This window comes from Terrapene carolina, unplaced genomic scaffold (assembly GCF_002925995.2).
Source record: "Terrapene carolina triunguis isolate 2854851 unplaced genomic scaffold, T_m_triunguis-2.0 Scaffold193, whole genome shotgun sequence".
In the NCBI taxonomy this organism is placed as follows: domain Eukaryota; kingdom Metazoa; phylum Chordata; order Testudines; family Emydidae; genus Terrapene; species Terrapene triunguis.
In genome coordinates, this window is record NW_020664544.1 from 3,213,030 (window position 1) to 3,236,625 (window position 23,596).

General features: G+C 51.7%; 1 protein-coding gene across 1 annotated transcript; it reads right to left on the bottom strand.

The window, feature by feature from the left end:
• Positions 1 to 7,556: 7,556 nt before the first annotated feature.
• On the bottom strand, positions 7,557 to 23,236 carry LOC112110290 (retinol dehydrogenase 8). Its single transcript, XM_024205212.2, has 6 exons — positions 23,140 to 23,236; positions 21,839 to 22,000; positions 18,115 to 18,294; positions 13,326 to 13,419; positions 11,446 to 11,629; positions 7,557 to 7,796 (listed from the first exon to the last, which is right to left on the bottom strand). Exons 1-6 carry the CDS (start codon positions 23,234 to 23,236, stop codon positions 7,557 to 7,559), a joined length of 957 nt encoding a protein of 318 aa, XP_024060980.2.
• Between the last annotated feature and the right edge of the window lie 360 nt (positions 23,237 to 23,596).

The window sequence follows — 23,596 nt, forward strand, 5'->3', positions numbered from 1 at the left end:
GGCTCGTTTGTGCCAGCTAGGCTGGTGCAAATGGCACTATAGGGAAGTGTAAGCCCTCACTGAAGAATATCCGCCTCATAGACAGGCCCTGCTCTAGCCTCAAGCATTCTCCTGTGGGCTGGGGGTAGATTGGAGAGGTGTGTGGCTGAGGCAGACCTGTAGCGCAGCGATTCTGCTCCCCTGTAAAGCCCCACGGGGGGTCACAAGGTAGGGCAAATCTGGAGCTGCCCTAGTGTGCACCACGGCAGGTCTCCACGGCCATGCCAGTGCAGAGGAATGCACTTGTCGGTGGGATGGCCAGCTGTTTAGCCACGCAAAGCAGCAGGGCAGGACAGGAAGTGAAGGAGAGTCTGACACGCGGTTGAATCTGCAGTTGGGTTTTAATTCCCTAGGCTGATGTTTGGCCAGGACCCCAGAGCAAACACAACTCCACAGAGTGAACAATCAGTCCAGTATCAGGGCTGGCTTGAGCTCCATCTTAGCTTTCCATCTGCCTCACAGCACCCAAGCCAGAGCCGGGTCCCAGCTGCAGCAGGCAGCTCTCTCGGCATTCCCAGCCCTGCACGGCTGTGCGGAGAGCAGCAGCCCTCCATAACAACAGCAGCTGCCCAGCACCAGGCCTCTGGTCTGACAGCTCAGAAGATCTGGCAACACAAGGCCACCCCAGCACCGTGCCAGGGCAGTTCTGAGGGAGAAAAGAGTTACTGTAACCCATTGGTCAGCATGCATTAGGCATTCCCACACTGTGTCTAGCCCACAGAGGATGTGGGTCTGTTACAGCACAAGGTGTGCAGGCTGGTTCTCAAGCCCTAGCAGCTCATGCTTTTAGTTGTCGAGATTCCTGGTGTTGGCCAAGAAGGTGGCTGTGGTGCAGCTCCGTACCTCTGGGTTCCTCCGTCACTTCTGCCTTTTCTTGGCCCGGTCCCCGGTAGCGGCCTCGCTGTCAGAGGGTGCTGAGCACCCACATGCCCCACAGGAGCCAATGGGAGCTGTTGAGTGCTCAGCACTTCCAAAATCCAGCATCCCTCGGAAGCACTGGGTAGCCCCAAACCTCTGCCCAGAGTCAGTGGGAGCCAACGTCCCTATCACCTCATAGGAACAGGCAGCACGTGTGTTGCTCACACGGTTTCAACTGCCGCATGGGCAGGGCCTGGATCTCCCCTCTGCAGAGTGAGCCGGCAGGTCAGATGGGGTGAGTCTGGGGAGATTAAACCTGCCCACGCTGAAGTTAATGGGAGTTTTGCCTTTGACAATGGGGCGACTTTTGCTGGCTTCAGTGGGAGCAGCATCTGTGGCACCGAGGACTAGGTCCCTAAAGGTCACTTGAGTAAGGGTGGCAATGACCCACCCCTGCTGTATGCATGGGAAGGCCGCGGGTAGCTGGGGACTGAGGGATTTGGAGTAGCGAAGGCAGGAGGGAATGAATGCCGAAAGAGGTGCTAATGGGATGCACCTATTTGCTGGGAGCTGGGCTGGCAGCTGACTGGATTCATTTCAGAGTTGGCCCCTAGGAAGCCCATGGTGGCACAAGTTCAGGCAGCAGCTGCAGTGGCAGGGGGGCCAGACTCTCCTCCACCATCAGAACAGCTGCTCAGCCCTTCCCAGCTCGAAGTCACAGTGGGTGCACTTTCAAAGGAAGCCTCTGTACTTTTTCACCCGGTGCTGGTTAAAAATATCACTCCAGATTTTAATAAGGGCTGTCGCTCGAGATATTTCTGTCTGGGAGCGGGAAGTGAAACCCTCTCTCTGGTCACAGCCCATCACTTGATTCTGCCAAAATGAGCTCGAGCTGCCCTTCCCCAAGGCCGGGCAGACATACCCCTTCCCCAGGCACTCCCACTCTTCCCAGCACTTGGCACTCAAAGCCCTGAGAGCCTGTTACAGCTACAAATGACTCACCCTCTGGGCAACAGGCTAATGTAGAGAGGCAGCACTGCCCAGTGGACAGGCCACTAGACTGGGCCCTGGCAAGGACTGGGTTCTCTTCCTAGGACTGCCACCAACCTGCCATGTGATCTTGTGAACCACTTCACCTCTGTTTCCTCTCCAAACCTCTTGCCTAACTAAGCTCTTCAACGCAGTGACTTTCTCTTATTATGTACAGCACCTTCCGCAACGAGGCCTCTAGCTGCTATTGCAAAATATAAATAACAAAACTCCCCATCTTACAGGTGAGGGATGGAACAGCTACATGAGCATCCAAACTCAGGGAGTAGAACCAAGGAGTTCTGATACCTACTCCCCGCTCTGTAACCATAAAACTGCACTCCACTAGCTAGGGATAGAACCCAGGAGTCCTTAATCCTGTAGGGACCTCCTCTTCTCCTTAAATGCACTCCACTCCCATAGCTAGGGATAGAACCCAGGAGTCCTGTTCCCCTTGGGCTAACCTCCAGACCTGACTCACACTCTCTGGGCTGGGAATTGGGTTCCTGACTTGCACTCCCATAGTCTAACATTTACATTTATAGATGACACTCTTTATGCACTTAAAAACTATTCTTTATATGTTCTTAAATCCCCCACTAGTGCCCCCGCCCAAAGGCATTTGTCCTCAGCAGGTCAATGTGGAGTCCCCAGACCAACCAACCTGGATTGAGAACCAGAACCAAAAGTGCATTGGAAAAATGTTGAAAAAGCAAACTACAACCAAGTTTTCAAAGCACTGTCACTTTAGAACAGTCTGATTTGTGTTAACCAAACTTCCCAGCAAAAATGGACCCTGCTGTGAGATGAAACATGCAACCTTTCAGAAGATCAGATTCATTTAGGAGAAGTTGTGGTTGGTGTTAGAAACTGGGCTTATAACGAAGGGTGAGCTTCAAATTACTGGGATGCATGGCTTCTGTAAAGATCATCCTGGCTAAGCAGCTTACTCTGAATGTAGGGTTTGTGAGACAGAATGGATATGTAACATCTGAAGGGCCAGGACTGCCCAGAAGGGGTAGGCAAAAGAGGCAGCTTGTCCTGGGACCCCTGTTTGAGAGGGGCCCCAAACCTGAGTGGCACTGGGACCTCATGCGCCAGGTTGTAACGCAGGGAGCTGGGGCCAGACCTGTGGGACTGGAGCTGTGATTGTGGGGTTGGCTCGCTCTCCAAGCCCCCCAATCTTCCCTCAATGTTTTGCACCCTTGTTTCATATTTTGCCCTGGGCCTCCAAAAACCTCTGCAGCCCAGGGAATTTTTTCAGTATCAGCCTTTCGGTGTCCCTGTTCTTTACACACACACATGGGTGAAACACGGGGACACTTTACTCTGAGTAACTGGAGGATCCCACTCTGCCTTGCCACATTTGGCCTCTGATTCCTTCCCCACCCACCAGCTCCATCCCTCACTCGTGACCCCTTTGTAGTGTATAGGACAGGGGTCGGCAGCCTTTAGAAGTGGTGTGCCGAGTCTTCATTTATTCACTCTCATTTAAGGTTTCGCGTGCCAGTCATACATGTTAACGTTTTTAGAAGGTCTCTTTCTATAAGTCTATAATATATAACTAAACTATTGCTGTAAGTAAAGTAAATAAGGTTTTTAAAATGTTTAAGAAGCTTCATTTAAAATTAAATGAAAACGCAGAGCCCCCCGGACCGGTGGCCAAGACCCGGGCAGTGAGAGTGCCACTGAAAATCAGCTCGCATGCGCCACTTAGCTTCTTTTGGCCTCATCATTCCTCCCTCCCATTGCTTTCTGCTCATTTTCCTCCTATACACGCAGACTGTGTCCAGAGTTAGCAGGTCTCACCCGCTAGCTGCCTCCACTCTTCCCTACCCCAGTTGTTCCAGGGCCTTGGATCCCCACTCACTCCTGTGGTGTACTGAGGACTGTGTTTGAATAGTAAGCCATCACTTTAAGAGCGCGGGGGAGAAAAGGGCTGAGTAAGGGTGCAGGGAGGTCCTGGTCCTGTTTGCAATTGCAGGCTAGGGCGGGGGCTCAGCAACAGAGTGTGTGATCAGAGTCAGTCTGGAAAGAGCCAGGTTAAAGCAAAGTGCAATGGGTTATGCCTCGCTGCCTTAGGGAGTAGCCTGTTTTCTCTCTGTTTATGGGTCCTTGTGTGTTATTGTTCTGAATTCTAAGAATTCAAGTAGCGTTACATTACAACATTCCAGCAAGAGCATTTATGTTTTTATCTAATGTCTCTGTGCGTGTGCTGTGAACATAACCACCCTTTCCCTTGACAATGTTACCTCTCAGTCCTGGCACGACAGAAATCTCCTGTGACTTTTCCCACCGGGCCGGCTCTATGTTTTTTGCCGCCCCAAGCACGGCTGTCAGGCGGCTTTCGGCGGCATGCCTGCGGGAGGTCCGCTGGTGCCGCGCCTTCAGCGTCCCCGCCGCCGAAGCCGCGGGACCGGCGGACCTCCTGCAGGCATGCCGCCGAACGCAGCCAGACTGCCGCCCTCAGAGCGACTGGCAGGCCGCCCCCCGCGGCTTGCCGCCCCAGGCATGCGCTTGCTGCGTTGGTGCCTGGAGCCGCCCCTGTTTCCCACTCCTCAGTCTTGATGCTTCAGCTGCTCTAAGGCTCTAAGGGTCTTCTTCACCTGCCACTTTCTCATTCCCTCTCCCATCCAACCATTCCCAGCCTCTCTCATGTCCCCACTAGCCATCCCAAGACTCTACGGTCCCTCGCAGCTCGGCCTCTCTGTCCCATCCATGTAGGGCACCAGACAGAATACACTGCTGCAGTTACTAGCACTGACCACTGGATGTCACTGCAAGTGCACACACCAGTCACTGCCAGGGGTTTCTGTGAATGCCAATGACCAATAGCTGGCACTGACAATGTCCTAAAAATTTAACAGGGGGCTTAACATTACATGAGCCAGGAACGGAGCACTAGTAGAACGCACTAGGGGGGCTGTGGACTGCAGCGGGATCTGTGCTCCTATCAATTGAGTTTAGGTAGATTTGAGCTCTTGGGTTTTAGCATGGATGGATGAACCCCTGGTGATAAAAATCCACTTGAAATACAATCCTGGTAACTTCTCTGTATTTCAGCAAAGTTCAGGTAACTATTTCATCCAGGGGGAAAAATCCAGCCCTTTGGTGCTTCCTATTTTACCTTGGGTCGGAAATGCTGAAATACAGTAAGGAAAACTGTTTGAGGATATTTCTGTTTGGAATTTTAGCTCCTTGGATACATTTGAACAAGATTTAGATAAATATCGGAACCTCTAAACATTTGGAATTGGTATAATGAATATTTTATATTCCAGTAGTTCCTAAAAGCCCCGTTAACATAGTATGAGACAGTCCCTGCACCCAAGAGCTTGCAATCTAAATAGACAAGACAAAAAAATGAAAGAATTTATATCCATTTTACAGAGGGGAAAACTGAAGCATAAAGAGATTAAGTGACTTGCCCTAGATAACACAGGGAGTCAGTACCAGAGCTGGGAAGTGAACCCCCATCTTTTGAGACCTAGTCTGGTACCTTAGTCACAAGAACAGCCTTCCACCCTGGGAAAGATCCTCTCAGTAGTGATTATGTCCTCCACAGAGTCAGAACAGTCAGTTCCATAGTTCCAAGCACAGTATCTCATGGTCTCTCTTTACTCTTTCATGATCGATCTATCTATCTCCATACACAGTCCACTATCTATCTATCTATCATCACCAAGATATCTGGTGTGCAAACAGAGACCCATCATCCAGATGTATCCAGACATGTATACATGATAATTACATTTTCCACTCTAAACTTTTCCACACAAGATGTAAAAACTGAAGGTGTTTTATTCCAAGTTCATCCTTCACTTTGTGGGCTCTTCTCTTCCATCGTGGGTAGCATGCCAAACAACATGAAATTTGCAAGGGTGAAGAATGACATATACTCAGACACAGCATCCCTTGCATGGCATCTCCCCAACTGCAACGTTTCACACTTGGATGTGGCACTGAATGTCATGGACTCAGAGCTCAATTGTGCTTGCACTTTTGAGATTACCAGTGACATGGTCACCTTACAGGAAGGAGACTTTCTTTAGGGCAGAAAGGGATTGCAACCAGCCACACCAAATAATAACCATCTGTGGGCAGGTCTCTTGTGTTTCAAGAGAGATTATGCCCAGACCTGGCATTAAAATAAACCATTGAAGTAAAGGGAAAGACTCTCATTGACTTCAATGGGTTTTGTTACAGGGCCATGAGTTTGCTCCACTAATGAGCATGAACCACTAATTGAGGCAGCAGGTTTAAAACAAACAAAAGGAAGTGTTTTTTCACACAACGCACAGTCAACCTGTAGAACTCCTTGCCAGAGGATGTTGTGAAGGCCAAGACTATAACCAGGTTCAAAAAAGAACTTGTTAAGTTCATGGAGGATAGGTCCATCAATGACTATTAGCCAAGATGGATAGGGATGGTGTCCTTAGCCTCTGTTTGCCAGAAGCTGGGAATGGGCGACAGGGGATGGATCACTTGATGATTCCCTGTTCTGTTCATTCCCTCTGGGGCACCTGACATTGGCCACTGTTGGAAGACAGGACACTGGGCTAGATAGACCTTTGGTCTGACCCAGTCTGGCCATTCTTATGTTCTTATGCATACTGGAGGAGTCCTTCTGGAAGGCTTCCAAAGAGGTGACACCAAGTCTCATTAAGTTTTCCTGAACGGCGGCTCTGGAAGTTCGTGTAACTTAGATCAAGCTGGAGATGGGAGACGGAGCAAGGACTTCTGCAATCCTACAGCTACACAGGTATTGGGCATCGTTCACTCAAGTTCCCTATGATTCTTTTAACAATCATGCATCTTCCACTTATGCACCTGGCCCAAAAAGCCAAGTATTACGACTGAGTGCCATGCTCTCAGTTTGGCACATCTGTTGGTGCTCATGGGCTGGCTGGGGGACAGCAGTGGGGTGGGGACTGGATGTGGGCAAGTAGGACTCTAGCTTTCATGGCAGCTCTTGGCTTTATATCACACCCAGCTGCAAGAATAAAAGCACTTCCCTCCTGCCTTTAAAGCAGCAGCCCCTCTTACTATTTGCTGCTATTTAAAATTACTTGGGGGAGTACGAGTCTGTTCCCAGGGCCGTTAGTTGGAGAAGGAAAATCTTGTGCCTCTAGATCAGAGGTTCAAATCCAGCCTAGGCTGGTAACAAGCAAGCAAAGGCCATCTCCCGGCCCTGCCTTGCTTACTGACTCTGATTGCAAATGTACCTTCAGGAGTGGGTCCTATTAGCTCAGTGGGCTCTGGTGTAAATCGATTCTGAGAGGAGAATCAAGACCCTGCTCCCCTCCCTCCTCTGTTTTCCTAGCAGCTGTCCCTCCCAAAGAAGCTCATCCCTGTTGCATCAAAAGCCTTCTCCCCGGCTGCCTCTAGCTGTCAGCTACAACCTCTTCCACCCGCCAATAGCCCATGCTTCTTCATTTCTCCTTCTCCCTGCTCTTTTGGGTACAGCTTGTGCAAAGGGCACCCTATAAAATGAAGCCATATTGGGTTAGTGTCTGGTTCAGTGGGCACATGTCCACTGAACCCATTGTTCATGGAGTATCTCCAGCCTTTTTCCAGCCCTACTGCACCTGAGCCCAATCTCCACCCCTCCACCCATAGGTTCCCATGGCCTATCTGAAGCCAAGCATCTTCACTCCCTGCCTCATCTTCCGGGCCTGCCATCGGATCACCTTGATGGCCTTCAGGCTGATGTGCATGAGCGTGTCGTACTTGAAGACCATCTTGTAGAAGGTGTCGGTCATCAGGGCTCCAGTGGGGTCGGCGTGTTTCAGGGCCGTCATGGGCGTGTAGACGGGGTTGGTCTGGTGGCGGAAGGGCGGCTTGGCGGCGCTGATCACCCTCAGCGTGTGCTGCAAGGGAACCGAGACAGCCCCACATGAGTCCTGTGATGCCCTTAGCTAAGCCGGGAGCAATATAATACTTTACCAGCATCATGCTTTCCAGCTCCATCCCAGAGCTCCCTGTGAACATCAGCCTCACCGTGCCCTGGGAGGTAGGTCAGCACCCATAGCCCTGCAGCGGGCTGTGCTTTTAAGAGAGATGGTAGCGATGCCCCCCTGGGACTCTGGTTGTGCCGCAGGTGGTGGGATCTCAGAGAGGACACAATAAAGGTCTCTGACTGAATCTCTCGGGTTCGTCAGTTGCCTCTATGTCCAATACCCAAACGGGTCCAATATGTTACAATCCCCTTTGTGCTGAGGGGAAACTGATGCTTGGGGAAGGGAAGTGACTCACCCCAGGTCACCAGAGGGTCAGTGTCAGAGCTGGGAACAGAACCCAGGAGTCCTAGCATCCACTCCTACACTTTAACCACTAGACAAGTGGCAGATGTTTACAGTGTACCTGACTTGATGGAGCAGCGGTCTCATCTGACAGGGGGAACCCCGCCGTTTCCTATGCATCATCTCCCCACAGGGCGGGGGAGGAAGTGTTGTCTAAGGATTTGTGAATCATGGGGTAGGAGGCAACACCATGAATCAGCTCAGTGCCTGACACACATCCACCAGTAAGCAAGAGAGTGGGCGAAGGGAGACATCCCAGACAGGGTTCCTACCGGGGGAAAATCCTGGGTTCCACCCCAAAACACAGCTCCTCAAACTGATGAATCTCATCTTGTGGAGACTAAATCCCTTCCCAACTGACCCCACCCCACCCCCAGCTCCCTGGACCGCTGCTGTGCCTGGGGTGAGTCACACAGAACCCTAGAAATGTCAGGCCAGAAGGGACCTCAAGAGACTAGCAGGTCCAGCCCTCAGTGCTGAGGCAGGACCAAGTAAATCTAGGCCCTCCCTGACAGGTATTTTCCTAACTTGTTCTTAAAAACCTCCAGTGCCACGGATTCCACAACCTCCCTTGGAGGCCTATTCCAGAGCTTAACTACCCTGAGAGTTAGAAAGATTTTCCTAATATCTAACCTAAATCTGCCTTACTCCCATGGTGATGCCACGGAGGGCCGTGTGACCAAGTGCAGACCAGGGCCGGGAAGACCCACTGGACTTTGCACGTTGGTAGCAGGGAATCAGAGACCCCCTTTGTGCCTTCCAAACAAACCCAGGCGGGCCCCGCTGGGATTAGTGGAGAGCGAGAGCCAATCTAAACAGGCTCCTGATGGCTTAGAGATGCTAAGAGGCTTTGGGGCAGGATAACGTGGGGATTAGGGAGGATTATTTTGTGAATGTTGAGGGGGAGGGATTAATTAATTTGCGAACGAGCCGGAAGATATAAACAGAGGGAGGAAATATGAGCTAACGGGACATGACGTTCTTTGTGTAAAAGGAAAGGAGGCCAGATAGTGGCAGTGCTAAATGGAGGCTAAGTGGGATTGGTGAGGAGGTTCTGGGGAAGCTTGGCCTAGAGGGGAGAAGAGTGGATTTGCAGCTTTCAGTCACTGGGTTTAGAAACAGGAAGTAACTAGAGCAACTGGTGCCTGTCAGCTGTTGGGCAGCAGAATCCAGATGTTCATGGCAGGTGAGCGTGAGGAAGGCAGAACCAATAATTTGCCTGCCAGTAGTGGTGCTGGAACTAGGGATGCTGCTGCACCCCCTGGCTTGAAGTAGTAATAACAAACACCAAATCCACTTCCTGGACACTACAGCGCAAATAAGTGATGGTCACATAAACACCACCCTATACCGGAAACCTACTGACTGCTATATTTACCTATATGCCTCCAGCTTCCATCCAGACCACATCACACGATCCATTGTCTACAGCCAAGCTCTAAGATACAACCGCATTTGCTCCGATCCCTCAGACAGAGACAAACTCCTACAGGATCTCTATCAAGCATTCTTAAAACTACAATACCTACCTGGTGAAGTGAAGAAACAGATTGACAGAGCCCGAAGGGTACCCAGAAGTCACCTACTACAGGACAGGCCCAACAAATAAAGTAACAGAACGCCACTAGCCATCACCTTCAGCCCCCAACTAAAACCTCTCCAGCGCATCATCAAGGATCTACAACCTATCCTGAAGGATGATCCCTCACTCTCACAGACCTTGGGAGACAGGCCAGTCCTTGCTTACAGACAGCCCCCCAACCTGAAGCAAATACTCACCAGCAACCACACACCACACAACAAAAACACTAACCCAGGAACCTATCCCTGCAACAAACCCCGTTGCCAACTCTGTCTGCATATCTATTCTAATCACATCAGCCACACCATCAGGGGCTCCTTCACCTGCACATCTACCAATGTGATGTATGCCATCATGTGCTAGCAATGCCTCTCTGCCATGTACATTGGCCAAAGCGGACAGTCTCTACGCAAAAGAATAAATGGACACAAATCAGACATCAAGAATTATAACATTCAAAAAACAGTCGGAGAACACTTCAATTTCCCTGGACACTCAATAACAGACTTAAAAGTGGCAATTCTTCAACAACAAAACTTAAAAAACAGACTCCAACGAGAAACTGCAGAACTGGAATTAATTTGCAAACTGGACACCATCAAATTAGGCCTGAATAAAGACTGGGATGAGTCACTACAAAAGATAATTTCCCCCTACTGTTACTCACATCTTCTTGTCAACTGTTTGAAATGGGCCACCCTGATTACATTGGCCTCATTACCATTACAAAAGTGATTTTTCCTCCCTTGGTATTCTACTGTTGAGAATAGCCCACTTCCACCTTAATTGAATTGTCTCGTTAGTACTGACCTCCCACTTGGTAAGGCAACTCCCATCTTTTCATGTACGGTGTATTTATACCTGCCTACTGTATATTCCACTCCATGCATCTGATGAAGTGGGTTTTAAGCCCAAGAAAGGTTATGCCCAAATAAATGTGTTAGTCTCTAAGATGTCACAAGTACTCCTCGTTGTTTTTACCAAATACATGGTTTCCATCATCAGCACCCCTACTATAAAAATTGTTCCACCTGCCAGGTGAACTGTGGCCCCCGGAATCCATTCCAGGAGGGCACTGGTGCTCCAGTCCATGTGACAGTGACCTCCTTATTCCAAGTGACCGAGCAAGCTGAGGGAGCCCTCTTTAGCTCACACTTGCCTGCCCAGAATAGGGTGACCAGATAGCAAGTGTGAAAAATCGGGACGGGGGGTGGGGGTAATAGGAGCCCATATTAAAAAAAGTCCCAAATATCAGGACTGTCCCTGTAAAATCGGGACACGCTAGCCCAGAATGGATTGCGGCTATGGTGTACTGCTGCCTGGTGTCAACGTTAAGACTTAGCATCTCATCATACAGCTGGGACAGGGGCTTGGGCTGTCTCCTGGCACCACCTGTCTGCAGGGAGGGAACGTGGAGATCGGGTTGGACAAACCCCTGTCAGAGATGGTCTAGCTAATACTTAGTCCTGCCAAGAGTGCAGGGGACTGGACTAGATGACCTCTCGAGGTCCCTTCCAGTGCTATGATTCTATTATTCTATGCCTTCTGCTGTGTGGGCGATGCATAGGGCATGTATGAACAAGGATAGAGGGCATCCCTCTCTGTGTTTGGGGGCACACCCGCGAGTCCTTTTACCTCTGCTATGTCATTGGGAGTCTGCCCAAGGCTGGAGAAAATCGCCTTAGAGTTCTTCAGGTAGAGGTTAGTGAACATGTCTGCCGTCTCAGGGTCTGTCGTGGAGTAATCTGCATTCTCTGCATCTTCATAGACCTTCGTCTCAAACTCTGTCACCACAGGGCCAGGCTCTATCAGGCTGATGCTGGAAACACAGGCAAGCATAACAGCCCTGTTCAGCATGCAATGGGTCTGGAGATTTTAAGACCAGAAGAGTCCACTGTGATTCTTTAGTCTGATCTCCCAGCGTTAAGGTATCATTCTGCCTCAGCACCTCCTACCATGTCATCCCTGGAGGCCAGACCAGCCTGTGTTAATGTCTCCTAGGTAACCACACCCTCTGACATCATGATGCCACATCAGCATGGTACCGTGACAGTGCCCAGTGATGCTGTGTTAACGAGGGGGAGCAACACATCCCTATGCGGCGACGTCCCATCTTCATTCGCTGATGTTGCTCCTTCTCTCAGCGACATTGCCTCGTGACACCTAGTCTTGCACTGACCGGATGTTTGGATGTCAAAACAGGCCAGGACCATCGCCACGACACAGTCTCCTGGGCAACTTCACTGCAGAACTAGTTACGGGAAAGCTGGCCACGCTCTCGGCCTTTAGAACCCAGACCGATCCCACTAGGGCTTTCTGGGGCTCGTGTCTCACCGGTTCTCTGCTCCCTCAGGTCATGTTGCAGGAGTTCTGACAGGAGCAATGGTAGGGCTAGAATAGCCTCACCAGCTCCCACCAGCTGAGCACAAGTTCCCTCCCATGCCCCAAGCTACCCCTTACCTCTGCATGAGGCACTAGAGGAGTCAGCCTCTCACTCCCAGGCCACTCTGCTGCCCTGCCTCTTCCTGGCACCTGCCCCTGGCCTGCCTTCCCTTGGTGACTCCCAGCCTGCAAGACAGGCCAGAGGCAGATCATACTAGGACGGAGACTAGGCTAAGGCAGGGGGGTTGGGATTTGCTTCTCCTAAGAATCCAAACCCAGCATGCCCTGTAGTGGCCTCTGATGAACTCTGGAAATTAGCTAGCTCCCAAATGACACCTCCCTGGGGACTGGCCAGTATTTTAAGGGCCAAGCAGCAGTCACCCCCGAGGAAAACTCACCCTAGCCAACCTGATCTGCGCAGACAAAGAATCTCAGCACAAACCCAGAACAAAGGCCTCAGTATACTCCCGTGAGAAAAGCCTACACGGAAGTTTGGGCAGCAAGGTTCCCCTGCGAATGCCCAGGGGTTATTTCACACACTGAGCCGTGGGGGACTCAGAATATCTCAAGCACTTGTAGATTTAAGATAAAATAATTAATAGGCCAACGTGCATTCCTGGGGCTTGGTTCTGGCTGGATGGCGGCTGCCTCGCCTAGCTTTCTGCTAGCATGAAAATGTCATTATTTCTTACCCACAGTACGGAGATAAGGGGGGTGGCAGCTGCAGGCTGGCTGCAGGTTGTGAGCACTTGTCAAGAATGTCCCACAAGACAGGACCTTAGACCTGTGCATGGGAGCCCTGTTGCTTGCCAAATGAATGCTAAGGGTGTATTCTCCAAAGGGGATCTGTTTCCTATTTGAAAGTGGTACCGTGTTGTCTCCGATTAGTGCCAGGGCTGTATTCCCAGGGGATATTCCAGGGTCTGTTTCCTGTTTAAAGGTATTAATGATTACAAAGGCTAATCCCAGCTGTCTGTTCCTGTAGAGCCTGCGCCACCTGCACCCCAGGGATGTCCCCCCACACCTGTGTGGTGTTTTAAGCTAAGACCCTCAGAACAGAGAACGAACCAGCACAGTTAATTTGGAGCCCCGGCTGTGTCTGGAACATCATAAAGCTGATTCCCGTAACTCACAAGATGTTGAACTTCAGCGCCTGTATGACGAGGCTTTCGCAGAATCCTTCCACGGCAAACTTGGAGGCTGTGTAGATGTCATTGAACATAATGCCTGGAAACAAGAGAGTGATGAGAGGCGTGAGAACAGAGCTGAACCATAGCGGGGGTGTGTCAGTTACATGAGCCCACAGAGGAGTATCTTGCAAGTTGGATCTGACGTGGTGAGTAGCTGGTTGTGGACAGGGGTTGGGGGGATACAGTGTACACCAGGTAATAGTAGCTACACCAGGCGTAGCTATTGATGGGAAGCCGTCTGGGATGACCCATTGGCCAGTCATGCAAAGCAGGGTAGTGGCTTTGAATTGCAGACCGCCAGGGATCGGACTGAATGCCCGGCACAGTGCAGGCTTGTTGATTGGTGAGTTAGACCCAGGTGGCAGAACCCACTGGGGTGCGGCGCAGATACAACTCTCTCAGCTCCTCAGGGGCAGCTTGAGAACTGCTAATTACCAGCCTGCAATGCCCTGATCAGCCTGCTCTGACAAGCACCGACGTTTTCATTCCCTTGCAACTCGGGTCCATGGAGCCAAGTGCTGGGGCTCATGTGGTCTGGTGGTTGGAGCACGGGACTGGGACTAGGGAAACCTGGGTTCTGCTCCTGAATTACAATGCAGCCCAGGGAATGAGACGCTCGGCAGCTCTGTGCCCCAGCTTCCCAGCCTGTGAAAGAGGGATAAATCTGACCCAACGCTGAGAAAGCCTCAGATTAAATATTGTGACAGTTCCCTGATCTGTCTCCGTTCTTATGCTGAGCCTCCACACATCAGTCTCTACGCTGCACAGCGTGGCCAGTCAGAACGTCACAGCAACAGGGCCAGAACTGACCCCATCCTGCTCCAAAAACCTTAGTTCCCCATCATCTGAGCTAACGGGCACTCTCCATTACCTCCTGGCAATATGGGGCCTATGGCACACAGCAAACAGATCTGAATCCCTCCATCTGGGAATAGTGGTGACACCTGCATACCAGCGATTTCATTACAATGTTACCAATCAAGATGTCAGGATCAGTGGTGCAGGAGGTAGCTGGGGAGTGGGGTGGGGTGGGGTGGGGGGGGCAGACCCCCCCCCCCAAGGCTTTTGCACTTGCTCGAAGTTCCATAGGCCATGGAGCTGGGGGAGGGCCACAACCTGACCACTTTTAAGCAGTGGTCCCGTACTAAATCAGTCTGGCTGCTGCTGGAGCAGTCCGGATCGTCGCTCTGGCTGCGTGGTCACAACACAGAGTGAGGGATGGGTCAAATGATGCCGTGACCTGGCACATAGTGAACCTGTCCCTGTACCGCGGGGTGCAGGGAAGTCTGCTGAGAATGCGAATGCTGGCAGCACCGGCTCATGCACTGGGTGGGTCAGAGAGAGGGGAGACTCCCTGACTGAGAGAGACCCATGTCCCTGAGGGGGGAGGTAGGAGGGGATGAGCGGGGACTGGAACAGGGCCCCAGCCGGTAGACCAGAATTCTGCCCCCTTCCCCCCCAAGAAATGTCTGAATTGGCACTGCTGGTCAGGAGTCTTTTTTGGGTGTGTAGCTTTTTGTGTAGCCAGGAGAAGCCCTTACTGGACTTTATTCAGTGTGTAAAGTCCCAAGAAGAGAGAGGTCACAGGGAGGATAACACATGTGGACTCTGCATAATTTTCCTCTGTAATTAGATTTGCATCAGGCCGATAAGGAAGTGCTTCCTGACACTTGTACTTCATACGGGATGGTTATTTTTATCCCCCAGACTTTACTGTAAACCCACAAAGTGCCTCACCACAGCTGAAAAAAAAAAACCCAACCAAAACAAGCCAACCCCGCAATCAGCTAACTCAGCGGAGCACGTAACACATGGAAAGCTGCAAATTAAAGCAGAAATGGACTTGCCATGGCAACGGGAGCATGGAAAGTCTCAGGGGGTCTGTAATAGGGGATACTGGAGTCAGTGGATACTGGCTCCAGTCACATGACAGCGGTACTGAGCGGGGTTACCCTGCTCCAGGCCGAGATGCTGCCTGCATCCCCCTGTATAAACAGCTGTGCCCCATCACTATGCTCTGGTCTTATTCCAGACCTGTCCATCATTGGGGGATTTTGCACCCTTTGCCTGAAGCAGCTGTCACTGATCATTGGTGGGGACGTACGACTGGGCTAGATGGACCTAGAGTCTGATATAGGACAGCAACGCCTATAGCCTTGAAATCGCCCAGGTACCTACCTTTTCACTGTTATTAATTTATTGGTGTTCTAGGGATGTGTAGACACCGTGACTGAGATCAAGGCTCCGTCGTGCCCATACACCTAGTAAGAGATAGTCCCTGCTCCAAAAAGCTTGCATACGAAAGACAGACAAAAGATGGGAGGGGAAACTGAGGCACAGAGCGACGCCGTGACTGGCCCAAGGTCACCCAGCAGCTCGGTCGCAGGCCTAGGAACAGAATCCAGAAGGAGCCCTGATTCCCAGCCCTGTGCTTATCCACCAGGTCAGTGGCAGCTGCTGTAGATCAGAGTCACAGGTGGACTGGGCCTTGTAAATGGAACCAGGTCCAGCCCACCTGTGCCTCATGAACAGCCTCCTGACGGGGCCTGAGCGAGGCAGCTGGTCTGTATAAAGAGCCAGAGAGGGAGAAGCGAGAGGAAGGAAGCTGTAGCGGAGCAGCAGTGAGCAGGTGGCTCCTCTCTGAGACCCGGGGTGGGGAGAAAGGAGCTTGGGCCTTGAAGCCAAAGGCAGAGGAAGCTGTAGAGAGGTTTCAGAGAATGACAAAGGCTCCTGCAGCAGGCACCCCGAAACACCAGGGGAGTTTTGAGACAGTACCTCAGGGATTAGGGGCCGCATCCAACTTATAAGTCTGGCAGGGGGGGAGCTGTTTTGTGTGTGTTTATTTTGAGCTTTTTGCCAATAAAAGCAGACCCTGAGGAGAGAGATTATGGAACAACGAGATGCCTTTGGGGAGTTATGGGGGACTCCAGGAGGGGAAACTGAGGCAGAGTGCAACAGAGACCCCCCCAGGTCTTGAGGGGGCACTCAGGAGGCGGCTGTCCCTGTTACTATCACGTAAACAAAATCCACTTTCTCTACAAGCGAAAGCTAAAGCAGCCAGGTCCCCAGCTGGTGCAAATCGGCGTCGTTGTCGGTACCCATGTACACCAGCTGAGGCTCTGGCCTGAGATGTGTAGGGGCCTGACTTTTGGCCTGCTCTCGGGGCTTGGCAGTAGTTGCCTTCTTGTGACCTCTGCTCTGGGTAAAGAGGCCATGTTAGCCTGCCGGCCTCAGCACTAGGTGACGGAGAGTGTGAGGGCTGCAGCCCACGATAAAACCTTTTCCCCCTGGCCTGCCCCCTCGGAGCGGAGAGAGTTAGTCAAATCCTCACAAACCACAGGCTGAGGGGAGGCTGCGCCTCTCATCCCTTTGATGTCACGGAGCTGAGCCCTGGCTCCCGCAGGTGTGCTGGTGTTGCTGGGTGACGGGCCAGGAGTGCCGACTGTAGCAGCAAATACCATCTGTGACGTCCCTGCGTGGGACCCTGCCGTCAGGTGCTCTCGCTCCGGAGGCGTGAGTGGGCCCCCCCTGCCCACCAAATAGCTTGCTGTCTGTTTGGCACCAGGTTCCAAACACCTTTCATCTTCTGGTGGGGGGACAAGCGGGAGATGATCCCAACCTACAGACTGACCTTTCCATTTAATGTAGCCTCTCTCAATGGGCCTTTCCCTCCCCAGAATTCCTCCTTCCACCCTTCCTTGTTTATGAAGAGCCAGTCACTAACAAAGGGCTTGGATCCCTGATCCGTCCAGCTTCCCATGTCAGGTCTACCCATTCCCCACCCTGAAAATGACTGATTCGATGGATGTATTTATGTTGATTTAAATAATAACCAGAAAGATGCCTGTCCAAGAGGCTAGGCCACCTGTCCTGTGTTAACGCTACACTGAAATCTCAGCAGTATTAAATGATCAACACAACTGGAACTGAGCCTGTCACCTACAGAAACTTCTTTCCACCCCATCATCATCAAGCCCTCAGCCTTCTCAGAAAAATCCCTTTTTGTGGTTCTACCACTTAATGCGGTGGATTAATTTAACTCTAGTTTGGGGCAGACGAGACTCTTAAAAGTGAGTAATTTAAATGGCAAGTTCCTTGGGGCAGGGACTGACTTTCTGCTCTGTATTTGTACAGCACCTAGCACAGTCTATGAGATTTTTCACCTAATCACCTGACTCCAGGAGTTGGGGCTTTGAGAAAAAACATGAAATAGCACAAATGTAACTCATAAGTGGCACTTAGGCTAGTGAGTCTCACACTGTGGTGAAACAGGAGGCATGAGTGCAGGGAGACTGGATCTCTGCTCCAAAAACTTTAACAACATTAACGCTTTACAACTGTAATGTATCAAATAGAAGATTACAACTCCACAGTACAGCTGGAAAAATCAGATCCTTTTTAGTGATAGACAGACACATACTTATCCAGAGCCAGAAACTGGCATCCTTATGTGATGGCTGCCATCTTGGATGACACACCAGGAATTGAACCGGGAACTCCACTACTAAATCCATAAACTTGCTACCATTAGGGCTGAAGACATAGGTGTAGTTTGACTTCTGTATTTGGGCGGGGCGGCGGGGGAGCGGGGCAGCTGCAGTCAGACCAATGGGGCCACATCGGGGGGGGGCAAATTCCACGCCTGCCCGAGGTTTGCAGCTGGGGGAGGCAACACCAGCTCACAGCCAGCTTTGCATAGATGTAGAGGGATGTTCTCCTGGCCTTCACCTACCTTGCAGGCCCATGACACTGCTGATCACCACAATGTGCCCGCTCCGTCTCCTCTTCATATCGGGCAGCACCTCTTTGATCATCCTCACCACACCAAAGAAGTTGGTCTCCATCACACCCTTCATCTCCTCGATGGTCTGGCATTCGATGGGTCCAATCATCCCCACCCCGGCATTGTTAACTGCAAGATATGGACAAGCAGTGTAGCATCGCCATGGGGCCCTCTTGCATTGAGTTAGCTTGGTTTGCACGGGCTTGACCGTTAGATGCCCACGTGTAGTCTCAGGCCATGTCTGCACACAGGCTTGCACTGGTGCGAACCCCTGTGTGGCTGCTCTGATCTCAGTTTCAGTGAGTTATTTTGGTTTAGCTTAGGATTTCATTGCCTGACACCTGCTTTCAGGCGCGTTGGTGCAGCTTTGCCAACTCAAGTGCACAATATCACAAATAAAGCCCACGAAATCAGGAGGGTTTTTAAAAATAAAAATCAATTCTAGGTTCTTCCTCTTCAGGGTTTTTGAGCCTTTCGGGTTCATGCTGTGCTCAGTGGCCATGAGGGCTGGGACCTTACTTTGAAAGCCGAGATGCTCATCTAATCCTGTGAATCCGGGAGATGGGGCTTTAAGAAAACACGTGGTAAGACTCCTGATTGCGAGAGTTGGACACACTGTTGGTGTGAATCTCTGGTTACAGGCCCGCATAACAACTGACAAGCCCCTTGGGGTAGGGGTGCAACAAGGAAGGGGAGTCAGGCCTCCACTCCTATGGCTACTGACCAGACGCTGGAGGGCCGTCCTGGCCAAATTTAAGAGAGTGGCTTTGCGACCCAGCGAGCCAGGACGCAGTGCCACTCACTCAAATTTGACCCCAGCTGGCCCTCCCTCAAAGCCAGGCAGGTAACCTGGGCCCCTTCCTTACTTAGCAACATTCTGGTTGCATCCCTAGAGATCTTTCTGTTTGTGAGTCCGGACGGGCTACAGGCTTTTAACATGCCTGCCTTCCCAGTGCTGAATGATTGCAGACTGGCTTCCCCATGGGTCTAGCAAGCAGCACAATCTGGAGTGTACAACCAGGCCTGCTCCTCGGGCTGGAGAATCCCTGTGTGAACCTGGCCCAATCCGGCTCCCAGCCCAGCTCTGACTGGGCCAGTGGCATTGTAGTTAATGGGCCAGGTGGGTGTGACTGAGATGAGCTGCCACCGCTTCCACATTAGACCCTGGCTCCTGCTGTGTCTCCACTCCCTCGCCCTGCTGAGGGCGTGAGCCACAACCCTGGCTGGGCAGCACAAGAGCCGTCCAAGAGGCTCTGATTGAGCCTCAGGCTGCAGCTGGGCAGCGGCGTTCAACGTGGCTCTCGGGAAGCAGGAGAGCCAATCTCAAGCTCCAGGGGTGCTAGCTCCACATTGCTCCGTAATCCCAGGAGAGGGGGCCCGGGCACGTGGGTCGCTGACCTACATAACTTTCACAGATCAGCCTTGGTGTGATCTGTGCAAGCCGGGAACAGCAAATGGGTCAAGGGCTCCTGTGATTAAAGACGTGACTCAGTGCCAGCCAAACTACCGGCAGCCTCTGACCCAGTTCGAGGGCTGAGAGTGCTGCTAGCATCTTCCCCCCCAGCGGAGTTAAAGGTCACGGTCCTGCACGATGCGCAGCGGAAGTGGGGAGGGCAGACATGCATAGGGCACAGGGAAAGAAGAGATGTGCATGGGGACAGCAGACATCTATAGGGGAGAAAAGGACATGCAGAGAAGTCCAGGGGCCCAGAAGAGGACACACACATATATATAGGGGATGGCATATAAGGGTGAGAGGGAGAATGAATATGCAGAGGGGAAGCTCATAAATCACAGACATGTAGGGCTGGAAGGGCAGTCATGAAGTCCAGCCCCCTGTGCCGAGACAGTGACCAAGTGAACCTACACCATCCCTGACAGGCGTTTCTCCAAACTGTTCTTAAAAACCTCCAATAATGGGGGTTCCTCAACCTCCCTTGGATGCCTGTTCCACAGCATAACTACCCTTATGGTTAGAAATTTTCCCCTAATATCTCACCTAAATCCCCTTTGCTGCAGGTTAAGCCCATTACTTCTTGTCCCACCTTCAGTGGACACGGAAAACAATTGATCCCCATCTTTCTAACAGCCCTTTGCAGACTGTTCTCAGGTCCTCCCCTCGGTTTTCTTTTCTCTAGACTAAACATGCCCAGTTTTTTAACCTTTCCTCACAGGCCTCTGAACATTGTTGTTGCTCTCCTCTGGACTCTCTTCAATTTGTCCGCTTATTTCCTGAAGCGTGGTGCCCAGAATTGGCCACAGGACTGATGCTGAGGCCTCACCGGTGCTGAGCAGAGTGGGATGATTATCTACCCTGTCTCACATGTGACACTCCTGTTAATGGGATCATATTAGCCATTTTCACAGCTGCATCACACTGTTGACTCATGTTCCATTTGTGATCCACTAGAACTCCAGATGCCTTTCAGCGGAGCTACCGCCTAGCCAGTTATTCCCCATTTTGTAGCTGTGCATTTGATTTTACCTTCCTCAGTGTAGTACTTTGCACTTATTTTAATTGAATTTCATCTTATTTGATTTCAGACCAGTTCTCCAATTTATCAAAGTCACTTTGAATTCTAATCCTGCCCTCCAAAGTGCTAGCAAGCCCTTCCAGCTTGGTGTTGCCTGCAAATTTTATAAGCCTACTCCTCACTCCATTATCCAAGTCATTAATGAAAATATTGAATATAGTAGCATACCCAGGACTGGCCATGCGAGACCCCATTAGATACACCCTCCCAGTTTCACAGCAAACCACTGATAACTACTTTTTGAGTATGATCTTTTAACCAGTTATGCACCCACCTTATAGTAATTTCATCTAGACCACATTTCCCTAGTTTGCTCATGAGACTGTCATGTGGGACTGTGTCAAAAGCCTGACTAAAATCAAGATATTTCACATCTACTGCTTCTTCCCTATCCACTAGGTCAGTAGCCCTGTCAAAGAAGGAAATTGGGTTGGTTTGGCATGATTTATTTTTGACAAATCCATGCTGGCTATTGCTTATAAACCTATTAACCTCTAGGCCAGGGGTTCTCAAACTGGGGGTTGGGACCCCTCAGGGGGTCATGAGGTTATTACATGGGGGGTCGTGAGCTGTCAGCCTCCACCCCAAGCCCCGCTTTGCCTCCAGCATTTATAATGGTGTTAAATATATAAACAAATGTTTTTAATTTATAAGGGGGGTCACACTTAGAGGTTTGCTATGTGAAAGGGGTCACCAGTACAATAGTTTGAGAAGCACTGCTCTAGGCAGGGGTTATCAACCTTTTTTCATTTGCGGATCCCTAAACAATTTCAAATGGAGGTGTGGATCCTTTTGGAAAACTTAGACATAGTCTGCGCACCCCCAGGGGTCCGTGGACCACAAACCACTGCTCTAGGTGCTCCCAAATTGATTGTTTAATAATTTGTTCCAGTATCTTTCCAGGTATCAAAGTTAGGCTGACTGGTCCGTAATTCCCTAGGTCCTCTTTGTTCCCCTTTTTAGGTAGATCTGTGTAGGGGAGGTCAGGACTTGTAGGGGCATGGGGAGCACAGATATATATGGGAAGAGCAGATAAGCACAGGTGATAAGGGGAAGAAATGTGGTGGGAGGAATGTGGTGGGAGCCCCATACAGGGGGCAGCAGCAGGGGCTTGGGCAGAGGCAAGCAGGGGACCTCACTCAGTATATCGACGTGCCGGTTAGGGATGCTGTTGATGCAGCTGATGATGGATCGCTCATCGCACACGTCCAACTGCCTGATCTCCAGGGTCTTGTTGAGGGTGACGCCGGCGGCCGCTTCCAGGCACCCCCTCTTGCCCAGGTTCCTCATGGTGGCAATGACTGTAACACAGAGCAGCCTGGCTGCAGGCACTGGGGCGTGCTGAAGCTGGACAGACCCCGGTGATGCTGCAGGGCTGGGGGCGGGGAGGGCGGGTGTAGAGGGGGCCGCGATACACGACGAGCTTCTCCTGCTATTCTCACTGCAGCAGGGGTTGGTCCTGGGGAGCAGCCCGCGAAGGCAAATCCCAGGGCCATGCACCCCAGAGGCTGCAGGGGGTTCAGAGGAGGTGTGGTACCCTCGGCTCAATGCGGGGCCTCATGGGCCATCAGGGCCATGCTGCTCCTAGTAGGTGTTCTGGCATCATGGGCCCAGATGGAGGGAGGGGACTCCAGACTTGGCTTGTGTCTCGTTGCCCCAAGCACATTCTTGCCCAAGGCTGCTGCAGGCCATGCAGCCATTCCCTCCTGAAAAGGCCTTCGGACCTGTATTGACCTGGGGAGATGGACCAGCTAGTCGGGGTTAGCCTCCCCCACCATGTCCTAAAGGAAGATGGCAGTCACGCTAACTCAGATGCAGGCCACTGGGTCAGATTCTCCCCCTCCCCTTACTGGGATCCCGGCCACTGGATCACATTTAAGGTGCCCAAACCATCCTGGGAGGGGAGCAGGTAGGAGGAAGGCAGCTACTCCCACTCCCTTGTGTTGTCCCACTTGCGTTCCAAGCTGGGGCCCCTGCCCCAGAGCAGAGGGGCAGGGGAAGGACCCATCACCCTCTCCAGTTCTTTCCCTTTGGAGCAAACTATTTATTTTACCACCTCATGTTTAAAGACTTTTCCTGTGCCCCGCCACTCCTGCAACATGTTCCTAGTTCCTCACCCCTTCCCGGCTGGGTCCAATAGGCCGGGTACCAAATGCACCCACAGCCCGGCTGCATGCCGGCACAGAAAGGCCCCAGGACAGGTGAGGGAGCTGGCCAGCTCTTCTTTCCCCATCCTGCTGCAGTGCTCAAGGTTTGGCGGCATGGGGCAGGGAGATGGACTCTGCCGTTCTGGGTGTGGCGGTGGGAAGGCACAGCCCCTCCCAGCTGCAGGGGAGTCGTGGGTCTCCCATGATCCCAGCCGTACCAGCTCCATCCGGGCACAACCTGGGCATTCGTGCCCGTGTGCCCGACACCCCGGGCACATGTGGGAAGCGCTCACCTTTGAACCGCTTCTGTTTGTCCCGGGCCATTTTCACAGCCAAGGCCAAGCCGATGCCGGAGGAGCAGCCCGTTATCAGCACTGTCTTGGGAGCCATGCCGTTCCCGGGAAAAGCGGGGCACCTGGGAGGTCTGGTCTGGATGAGCCGGGCAGGCGCAGCAGGGGTCCCTCAAAATCCTCCTGCCGAAGGAGAACTCAGAGTGTTGCTTTCAGGCTGGAAGTTCTCAAGGGGTCTTGGCAGCTCCCAGATCTGTCTTCACATCCTGCTCCGACCTTCCTTCCACCCCTAATAAAGGATGGCCTGGCTCCTAACTGGCCAGCGCCCAAGACCGTAACCTTCTGGGCCTTGTTAATCTCAGGATGGATTTGCACGATGATTCCTGGCTAATCTCATCTGGCTGCCACCACACGTGATGCACAAAAAGCGCCACTTGGACTAAGGCGGCAGGCAAAAACC

Bases quoted from the DNA above. Each gene is read 5' to 3' on its own strand.
- LOC112110290 (XM_024205212.2), bottom strand. From the start codon at position 23,236: ATGGCTCCCAAGACAGTGCTGATAACGGGCTGCTCCTCCGGCATCGGC. The intron at 22,001-23,139 runs GTGAGCGCTTCC...TCTGTGTTACAG, and splicing joins CAAACAGAAGCGGTTCAAAG to TCATTGCCACCATGAGGAAC. The intron at 11,630-13,325 runs GTGAGTTACGGG...CTGTGTTTCCAG, and splicing joins GCGCTGAAGTTCAACATCTT to CATCAGCCTGATAGAGCCTG.